Raw genomic sequence first — 11,272 nt, forward strand, 5'->3', positions numbered from 1 at the left:
TGAGTCAGAACTGATCTAACAAGAAGCTAAAGCCAACAGCAAGTTTAGTTAAGTGGCAACACAGTAACTTTCTTCTGACCACCAGTGTGAATACTCTGGATACCTCTGGGCTGTTGCGGTTCTGTGGAATATTGCATGGATTATGGGAACAGTTGCTGACGGGAGGGACTCGCCATCTTTCAAAAGGCAAACTGGAATTTCTTTTTTCTTTTCTTTGCCTCCCTGAGAAGCCTAAAACGTTAAAAGTGCTGAAAAAAGTGTCTCCAGCAGATGGTTAAGCCTCAGATTAGGGAGGAAAAATGCAGATTCCACAGTGGATACAGTGGTATTTGTGTTTACATTTTTCATTTTCTAACTTTTTTTTAATAAACAAGATTTGCTCTAACCTTCTCACTCATTTTGTAATATTTGTGAAAGAGAAAATCAAAGCTGCTGTTTTAATTAGTGAAGAAGCTGTGGCAACAAAGGCAGAACAAAGATGAGCTACAAATGAAAAAGGGCCTGTTAAAATTAAAATTCGACTTTCCATCAATCTTTTGATGGTATTTGGGTTGTGCAGTGAGAGTGGTAAGGTTTTCCTCCTCATGGAGCAGCCTCTAGCTCACCTGCTAGAGTGTGCGCCCTATATGCTGAGGCCTTTGCAGCGCCCAGGGTTTGATTCCAGCCTGTGGCCCTTCGCTGCATATCATTCCTCCTCTCTCTCCCACATTTCCTGTCAATCTACAAAGGCCCTATAAAATAAAGGGAAAATACCCCAAAAAATAATCTTGAAAAAAAAAAAAAGTTTATCCTCCTCAGTGCCAAGGCTGACTTTTGATTAGAAACTGAAGCTCTGTGATCCAACAGGACGTCAAAATTAAATTAGCCTGGGAGCAGTTGAGGTAGTTCAGGCAGCTAATATGTGGTTAACTTTGAAGCATTATTATACCTGAAAGTGATCGTAATCCGACAGAGATCTGGCTTTGATGGCATAACACAACTAGAGTTAAAATCATAAAAATACCCCTTTTCAGAGGTTGAGATTTGCAACCTGTGGCTACATGCTGGGGAAGACTCTCAGTCATTCAGGTCATGGTAATTCTGAGTGCTATTTCATAAATCCTGCAACTCCCCACCAGTCAGTTAGCACTGAAGATGAGAGGTCTTCAAGACACTCAAGCAAATCCAGTTGCCTACAATATAGCGCTTAAAACAACCTTTTGCTAAGTGTGAGGTATAAAATTCAGCTAGCTGCCATTTTTGTAGGATGTTGATGTTTAGGTTGTGACTTTGGGTGACCAAAATTTAATGTCAGCGTATCAACATTTAATGCAAATCACTTTGTTGTAGAATTCTGATGACAGATGTGATATTTCGTTCTATTTAAGTTGTGTTGTTAGAAAAAATCACGCCGTCATCTTGACATAGAAGAACAACATTTAGTTGTGAGGAGACCGCAACTTCAACGTCTTCAAATCGTTATAATTTTAACAGCCACGACACGTGAAATTCTGATGTCATTAGACATTTAAAATCAGACATTCATTTCAACCAAAATTTGACTTCTTTGTGTCATAGAGACATCCAGTGTCTGCTTGGAAAGCTAAGGAGAATCTTGTGTTGGCTCTTGGATCTTGTTATACCCGTAACGCTGTTTGCTTAGCTTTTGGATCACGTATGGAACAACTTAGGTGCATCTGCTTTGTTGACGCAGTACCTTGGTATTCTCTCACTACAGCGGGGATGTTTGTGTGGATAGATTGGAGGTTGATGGGAATCTGTCTCTCTGAGTAACAAATCCAAACCATCTGCCAAAACACTCACAGCCCCAGTGTGACCCTGAGCCTGGCTAACAACCTCAGCGACCAGGTCAATGTGTGTGTGTGTGTGTGTGTGTGTGTGTGTGTGTGTGTGTGCGTGTGCGTGCGTGCGTGCGTGCGTGCGTGCGTGCGTGCGTGCGTGCGTGCGTGCGTGCGTGCATATGTATGTGTGTGTGTGTTTGTGTTTATGTGTGCGCGCTACCGAAGGTCAACTGCCTGCCATAATACTTCACAGTCAAGCTACATGTACAGTATGTTTAATTTTACATGAGCAGCAGGCCCTTTTTTTACTGTTACACACAGTGGACACAGTTTCAGGAATAGTGCCACATTTTGGGAGATAAACCTAAAGGAGGTCGTTACGACTCTCAGACATAAATCAATGTTCTCTTCTAACTCTGGGCAAAAAAAAGTGAATGAGCTTTTTTCCCCAAAATGTTAAATCTTTTCCTCTGTCTGGCTGAGGGAATAATACAAAATCTAATCTGATTTTAATCTTCCATAAAATATGTTTCTTTAAAATTATATGCTTGCTTATTCAGCCATTTGTGGTTACCCTCATCCTGATCTCAGATTTCTCTCCTTTCCTCTCGCTCTTTAAAAAAACTTCCCTAACTAGAATTATATGAATTTTTTTCATGCCCCCCCCCCTCAACTGTAATTCATATAAGCTAAATATTTGTTTTGTTTCCCCAGGGGGACCGAGGAGCTCCTGGGCCTGTCGGACCACCAGTAAGATTCTTGCTATGTGTTGATGCCATACTATTGTAACTTGTTAGCATTATCCAGAACAATACAAGTGAACTAAAGCATGAGTGAAAAACAGACCACTATGGATTCTAAAAGACACAGTTAATGATTCTGTCAAATTCAAAGTAAATAGTATCCAGAACAGAGTAAGCATTATCCCCTTACATAAACACTGATGGTTCTAACATTAACAAATCATGAGAGAAAGTCATGAGCTGTAGCCCACAGCTCGTTGATCAGCTAGATTTCTGTTGGGATAAAAATAGTCACATGAGAAATGTAATCTTTCCATGAAATGCAGAGAAACTTCACGACTCATTTCCACATAGCTCTTTGTACGTGTGCGAGTCAACCCAAAAACCATTGATTCGTATGGAAACCCCTGTGAGCTCAGATGTGTTTATGAACTCCTTCACTTTTTTTTGTCCTGAATGTGCCTTCAGTACGTTAAATAATCTGAACTCTGTATACTGTACCACAGGAAGTTAACAAAAAAACAAATCAGCTAAGTGATTGATGAATGTGATGCAGCACTATTTATACATTTTTTCCAAGAGAACAGTTTGATGGCATGGCGAGCTAACATTGGTAGCATGCTAGCTTTGTAACACTGTGCATGCGTAGTGGATCATACGTCTTTCAACAAAATTTTTCACAAAACTGGCCACACACCCTCAGGCTGACCTCCTCACTTATATGCCACCATGCATTATTGGTCCTGTTTTTGTCTCTGTGCTCCTTATAGATGTTTAATATTACCGAGACACGATGGCGTCTAATTATTTTAATAGGTGCTTGCCTTGCGCATATGAGGGGGTGAGGGGTCAGATACGAAAGACATGAGGCAAAAATGTCCAGAAAACTATATTTATAAGTCTCTCAATTATATATTTAAAATCATGTTACAGAAAAAAAAAATATTTTTTTAGCACATTCTTGAGGTAATTTTCTTGTTTGTGGTTTGTTTTTATTGAACTTATTTTTTCAGGTGATTATCTGATAAATTTTTACTAATTTCTTGCTAATTTTTGGGCCATATATTGTTGAGTTGCTTGTCGCCCTTACCCATGGTTCTGAAAAAAATCAAGCCAATTTGCTCAGGTTTCAAAGGGTTAATTTGTTTGCTATGGGGGTCTTCTGCAGTGTGGGTCTATGGGGAAAAGTCTTTTTGGGATGCAGGTGATTATTTGAGGCTTTCCTGTGCGGCTGGTACTGGTAAATGTGCAAATTCTTCAAGATTCTATCCATCTGTAAAGAGATACATTTCCCTGCATTATACACAGGGGGTGTCCTCCGTATACTCAATGGAAATATCAATACAAAACAAAATTGTACGGAAATGAAGTGTTAATTATATGCTCACACATAATTTGTAAGATAATAAAATAAATATTTGTTAAATAATTCGTTTTTGTTGTACTCAACCCGCAGGGCCCTCCAGGCTCCTTTGATTTCTTGCTTCTGCTGATGGCGGACATCCGTAACGACATCGCTGACCTGCAGAGCAAGGTGTACGGTCGCCCGCTGCTGTCTCCAGGGGAGGATTTTCCTGCCGTCCCTGACAGCTGGAGGGACCATCAGGACAATGTGGATATAGGCTCAGGTGAGGAGTACAAAGAAGCTCCACCTCGAACAGGTGGAGGGTCCAAGAAGAACAGGAAGAAGAAACCAGTGCGAGAGAGAACGGACTTTGACTTGAATAATTAAAGAGGGTGGGTTTAGATAATGTAAGGTGTAAATATTGAGGTGGTTTGCTTTTTTATTTAAACAGAATGTACTGTATGCCTTTAAATCACAGATGTTTATTTTTGTATGATAAATGAGAGTTTGTGTGAATATTTTTTAACTAATGAGGACTGTGCAGATGCATGTTTTTTTTATACTTTTTTTACACATTAAACAAGCCTCTTGTGCACGCAGTTTTTACCTCTTTATCAATTTAATTGGCCACTTATGTACACAGACAAAGGTTTTTTGTCTGTTTTTTTGCTGTTTTATAATGTGTTTATTCCAAAATACACATATGCAGCAAAAATCAAGAATGGAAAAGATAAGAGAAAAAAGACAGAGCAATTATGCATACAAGCAGGTTCTAAAAGAAACATATATGTAAATTAATACATTAAACTGAGGTGTTGGATGGCTCTGTGGATCATAGATGACTGATAGTTTTCCACCAGAGGGAGACATTCTCTAAAAAATACTAAATTCTCAGCGACTTCACATCAAGTTCTGCAATATTGAAATAAATAAATGGATGACGAATGAATCTTACATTACAATGTGATAACTCAATCTGATGGTAAAAAAGGCAGAATTTCCAGCGATGCTTCTATTGACTTTTCAGATTTTAAGTCGCATTTAAACTTTTTCAAGGCTAAAGACAATCAGGATATTTACTTAGATGAGCAAACTTTTACATAGTCCCTTTAAAGAAAAAGATATGAAAATAATATTTATCTTGGCTTATCATACAGCTCATCCTGTGGCTGAAATACATGCATCTTTGGTGTTTTTGGTAAAAAGGTCAACTTGAAGTCCTTCTATTAGGCTTTTTACGCAGTATACAAACATTCAATAGATGGATTTCAATACTGTATAATGGTAGTGATAAGCAACCATAAGTGTTTATTGCACAGCATTTGCCAGCAATTTTATACTGATGTGATGGTAAATTTTATCTTACTACAGTTCTGTTTTACTATATTGTCATTATCTGTCTCTACACCAGCCTCCCTTTAAAAATGCCCACAGGTGGAATTAAGATTGCAAACTAGGAGGGCATACAGTCGCAGTAGCGTTAACAGGTAAATTACAGATGTCCCTAACTATTAACCTTCTGAAATATGTTCAAAAATCATGTTTAACTGTATAAGTGAAAAATCCAACAACAGCAGTAGGATTATACAATTTAACATAACTTGTTGCCATCATCCACGTTATTCTCACTTAGCATAACAATTTTGTCAGAGTTAGTGAGGGCTGTGAAATCATAGCTGGGAGAGTTTGAACATGTTTGGCCTCTGAGGTAAGAATAAGGTTTTAGCGTCAGGCTTCCAGCTGTGGTTTGGACGTTGTTTAGCCTTTTCTGAAGTCATAAATTTTGTTTTTTCATCCTCACTTTTTGTTCACCCTGGTCTTTTTTTTTCACTCATAACTTACATTTATTACTCTGTCCTTTATTTGGATGAAGAGAAGTTGCAGATGTAATCTCCCGGAGCTTGTTTAAGTCATTTTTATTTTCAAAAATAACAAGAACATGCAATCAAATTGAAAAACATGCCACTGAGGACACCTTCAGTCTTGTTTTACAGCACAGATCCGAGGCTTTTATGTTTCCTGCTTTTCAACAAAGTGGTTTATCAGGTGAGTATATGAGAACTTTTATTTTTTTTTACACATATCCATTAATCAAAACAACTTCTAAAACTCAATTATCATTATTATTTATTCTCATTGTTTTATATAGACGTTATATAATCTTGTTGTCTACTAAATAACAAGTACTTTCACTGTTGATAGCCTACCTTAAGTACATTTAGCTGATTATTCTTATAAGGAAGAATTTAAGTGCAGTGCTTTAACATGTCACGGAGAATTCTTTACTACTTTTCCGAAGTAAAATATCTGAATACTTCTTTAATTACTGATAATATGTCTGTTGCTCTCTCCACTGTCTGAGGTGCTGCCCCTGAGAGCTCCGGGAAAGTGGAAATAGTCAAGAAACTTAAGGTATGTTATTATTTTGTTAAATTTGTTAGCTCCATCATGTTATCAATAAGCATATTGGTCATAGCTGAGTGAATCTGCAACCTGAAAGTCATTTAACGTTTTGGAAAAGCCATGGAACTTTGTTGTATGTAATGAAATTGTTAGTTATCTTCAGTGAAAAACCTTCCATATAATGTAACATAACAGCCAATTCATTTTCTGAAGCTGTCAATGTAACATAGCTCTGCGTCGATGTGTGTCAGTGTTTGTTTACCATCATATACGTTTCTGCATTTTCTTTCCTGTGTTTAGCTCTCCCTCCATGTACACCACATAGCTGAAATCATAATTTACAGGCAAATCGTGCAAGAAAAAAATGCGTTCCATGAAAAATCATGTAAAACTCTAAAAAACGTATCCATGAAAATGCACCATGTTATGGCCAGTGTCAAATCAATATTTCTCCCTTTTATGCACACGTGTGCACCCTATTTTCTTTTATTAAATTTAGAATGATAGAAAAATATTTATCTTATATATATTTTTGTTGCATATTAACATTTTGAATTGAGAAAAACAAACAAATGTATGAGCTTATAAATACAATACACTGTTAAAAGTTGAACCAATAACCATTAATACACTACTGAATATTTTCATCACTGATGTAGTTAAAATGAGCTCCACCATGAGCTGTATTTGCATCAGTCATAAAATAATCTAATAAGTAACCCTCTCAAAGAAGCCATTCTGCATAATGAGTACTTTATCTTTTGATACTTGAAGTGTATTTCACTGCCATTTCTTCTATACTTTGTATGCTTTATTTCCTCTTAATCTTTACTGCAGGACCACTGCTTGTAATGTAGTATTATTACAGTGTGGTATTGCTACTATTATTTAAGTTGAATGATGCTTATACTTCCTCTGTCACCCCACAGTCATTCAGTGCCCCTCTAAATCCACTAGGTGGCAGTCATTTCTCGGTCTGTGCTGTGTGATTACACCCCTTTGGATGATGCACAGCACTCAGTGTTCAGTGAACTCATTAAACTGTGCAGTGTAGATCACAGAGATGCACATGAACATAATCAAAACACAATTATGAATAAAGCTTTGTAGAGATGTTCACTCGGCGTGGGTAATGTGTGTTTTCTTGTTTATTTTCGGACTCAATGACTGAAATTAGATGTTCTTATGCAACGATATTCAACATCTCTTCTCTCAAAGATTGTTTGGTGGGCAGCCACCAGTGACGACATTAACTGAAAAAGACCAGTTTAATAAACCATCTTTGCTAGTGATAATCTGTTGTATTTTGTTATCTTAACCAACTTTTTCACACATTTTTTGAACATCACAATCAAACAACATCCACGCTGTTTGTTGTCAACTAAAACCAACAAGTGCGTCATCACAGCTGTCGCTATTATCACAATTTCCAATCATCGTCACTTCATCAACAACACAAACAAAAGCGCATGCCAGACAGTCGGATGCCACCTTCATTAAACACTACATCATTGTTTACATGTTGCGTATTTGTTTCACAATGAGCCCCTTTTTAGAGAACAGTACATGTCATAATTCGCATTTGATTAAAGAGGGGCCGAAATTAACGTCCTGTGCACATCCTTTTAACAAGCTTGGGTTGTCTCGTCTGCGGAAAGACAGAAAGAAAAAAAATACTTGGCAATATATTGCTCTAAAATCCCTTCTGGAAGTAATTAATCACTGTCATACAAGGGCAAGCCTTAAAAGATTTCCAATATTTGCTGAAGTGCCCCCTTGTTCCTAATTATATCTCCCTGCTTGTCCCCCTCATTATTTAGAACTCCCCACAAAAAGATGCAACACTGAATGGGAACACCCCCAGTCCCCTTTGCAAAGAAAATGTTTAATAGCAAATGAATGAGTGAGTTACTGTGCTGCGATAAAAGCCTCAATGAGGTAATTTTATTAGTAGCGGCTGCCCAGAACTGTTGGAAACCGACGGGGGAAACAAACAGAGAGAGGCAGCATAGAGAAAATTAGTGTTACCCAATTCATTAATTAATGCATTAGTGTGGGCAGCAAATTAACTGACCCAAAAATCCCCTATTCAGGGAAGATTATGATGAAAAAAATACATTGTTGCCCTCCGACGTAATTACAAGACAGTGCAAATTCAATTCTAATGAGGCGAAAGGCACCCCCTTAACATACATCCCCTATTTCCCCCTCTAAAAGGGGCTTACTCTTGTTGGAGCCTAAGTTTAAGGAAGTATTGAGAGTGAAGGAGACAATAATGAGAGATCGGCCTGGCCTTAAGTGCTTTATATGCTGCAAGCAGGTAGAGAGGATTGAATGGCTCTCTTTCTGGGACTCCTGGGGGGCCTGTCTTCCCAGCACAACAACACTTGGCCCTGAGAAAAGGGTCCGCTGAGGAGACCGGGGAGTGAATGGACCTGTGCTGCAGCGGGTCAAACTGAATGGCCACATGTCCTTCAATGATTACAAACTATGTTGTGCCGGCCCGGGCTACACACATTTACACAAACACACACAGATACACACACGTAGACAGCCCCTCGGCCTTCCACCTCTCCCTCTCATTGAGTTATCTTTACTCAGGCTTTGTCTCCTCTAATTGGAGCTGATGAGGGACTAATTGGTAGCTTTTTTACAACACCCAGTACTTAAGCAATGGCAAGCTGAGGGAGGCAGCATGAGCGGAGTTAATGAGAGGCTTTGCACAAATAAAAGCTTTAAAATGGGCCTGTCTCCCAGAATAGGGAGAAAGGGAAAGTTGAGAATATCTTTTGTGTCCTCCACATCTTTCACTTATGTGCAGGTATCTGAAAAGAAGAGGGAGTGGTGGAGGGCACACAGTGGTTTGCCGAAACGTTGAGCACTTGTGCGCATAAAGGGATCTGTTCTGTATTGTTTTGGGGCCCATCGTTTAGTGTGTCTGTTAATAATGAGAAAGGGCTGCTCTTCAAATGAATGTGGCAAAGTCCTCAGTGGACAATAAGTGCCCTCTCTTGCCTGGACCACACTGGACCGTGTTGAAGCAATCTGAAATAAAGGTTTAGTCCTTCTGCATTGTTGAGGGTGAGTATGTGGCCTATGTGCACAGAATTGAGCCAACAAATAACACAGCAGCAAAGACAGTGGAGTAATCATTAAATCTTAGGTTGAAATAATCATCAGACTCTGGTTTTAAAGGTTAAGCGTGTAAGCTTCAGAGGGATATATGTATTAAAAATTTTTTTTCTTTAGTGTAGAATCAACTGAAAATAAAAATTGTGTTTACGTTACCTTAGGATGAGACATTTATCTTTATATTGAGCAGGTGCTTGTCCACTGAGTCCTGCATGTTGCACTGCCATGTTCCTACAGTAGCCCTGAGCAGACAAACCAAACACTGGTTCTAGACAAGGCCATTGGTGTTTTTTGTGTTGGCCAATGCAGTTACAAAAACAGAAACAGAAAACAGGTGAGCACACATTAGCAGGTGCAAGGCTAATGGTCTGTCTCCAACATGCCAAACAGCATAGGAGAAACTCGGATTTGTAACATGGAACTGCTTTTTTCTGTGTTTTTATAGGTTTTTATCACCTTGTCCATTTGTTTGGCAAAGTAAGGGACCTCTGGAGAATTTGGATCACAGTAAAAACCTCCTGAATGTCTGGATCTCAAGTTATCAAAGAAAAAAGGTGAGTACACATTGCATGCACTAGGCTAAGAGCCCGTCTCCAACATGCCAAACAGCATAAGACAAACATAGATTTGTAATATGAAGCTGCTCTTTTCTGTGTTTTTACCAGTTTAAATCACTGCGTCCCTATGTTTTGGATTGACCTCAGCGAATAGTTCTGCTTCAGGTGAAACCTCCTGTTCAACTTGTACGTCATAGGTGCGCGCAATTATCAGTCGCTGGGCGAGCAACCAGTCTGTGATGTGCCAAACAGCATAAGAAAATCTCTAATTTGTAACGTGAAACTGCATTATAATCCGCTTTTTTAGAGGTTGAGATCGCCTGGTGCTTTTGTTTTGGAGAGGAAGAGACCTCTGCAATCCTAGATGCCATTAAATCTCCCAAAATCTAACACTTTGTTCCTTAGACTCCAAAATATTTGGCTTGTGTATCTCTCTTGGATGCACTGCCATCAAATGTGGCACAGCAGAAATAATGGTGGAAATATCAAGTGCACCACATGAAAATTCAAACACTAAAATCGCGCTCTCCTCAACATCCTCTCGGGCCAGTTCGAGTTTTGCATCGTGGTGGCCGACTTAAGAGCACAGCGGGTTTAACCGCAGGACATTTCCTTAGAGTGCTGTCTTCTCAGCAGACATTTAGTTCATGGGTTAATGGGTTGCTTTGTGCTTTTCGGGTATGAATAAACACCATGAGGTAACAGGCTTCATTTAACTAAGCCACGGTGTCACACCAGGAGGTGACAAGCCACTCTCCCTTTCCCCCTAATGTGACTCGGGTAATACAAACACCTTTAGATCCTCCGGGGACAAGTAGCCCCAAGTACAGCACAACTGTTATTTGTTTTATCTGATTAGGCTGTTTTAGGATCTCTAAATGTTGACTCATCCAACTGATGGCCAAAATACACACAGCAAGTGGAGGTCAGGTAGAAAATGATTAATTAAGAGGTTTTGTGTGATCCAAAAGTGTGACAGGTATTAAAGCATTATACACATCAAACAGTGGGTATAAATGCAGATCCAGTGTATACAAATGCACTACACAATATAAAATATATATTTCAATTACAGTATAATATGATCATCAATATTCAGACTGCAACCCAATGTTTACTACAGCGGCCTGTAATTCACTGGCCAAATATTTGTGCTGACTCATGTGATAGGGTATTCACAGTCCCAGTGACCCATTAACATCCTACAGGTTCCCATTGTCCGTCGCTAAATGGACCCATTAGCATTGCTATTGTTATTTAAATCCCACATTTCCTTACAAAGAGTGTGGTTTAACTCTCTAATGAGGACTT

General features: G+C 38.9%; 1 protein-coding gene across 3 annotated transcripts in view; it reads left to right on the forward strand.

Annotated features, from left to right (window-relative positions):
- Window positions 1-5,669, forward strand: part of ccbe1 (collagen and calcium binding EGF domains 1) — a 70,227-nt gene extending 64,558 nt beyond the window's left edge. For all 3 annotated transcript variants that reach the window (XM_042509328.1, XM_042509325.1, XM_042509326.1), the window contains 2 exons: window positions 2,496-2,531; window positions 3,981-5,669. In XM_042509328.1, the coding sequence (XP_042365262.1) occupies window positions 2,496-2,531; window positions 3,981-4,256 (312 nt within the window). In that variant the 3' untranslated portion in view covers window positions 4,257-5,669. The remainder of the gene's footprint in view (window positions 1-2,495; window positions 2,532-3,980) is intronic.
- The last annotated feature ends 5,603 nt before the right edge of the window (window positions 5,670-11,272 follow it).

The sequence above is a fragment of the Plectropomus leopardus genome, chromosome 20, assembly GCF_008729295.1.
Source record: "Plectropomus leopardus isolate mb chromosome 20, YSFRI_Pleo_2.0, whole genome shotgun sequence".
In the NCBI taxonomy this organism is placed as follows: Eukaryota; Metazoa; Chordata; class Actinopteri; order Perciformes; family Serranidae; genus Plectropomus; species Plectropomus leopardus.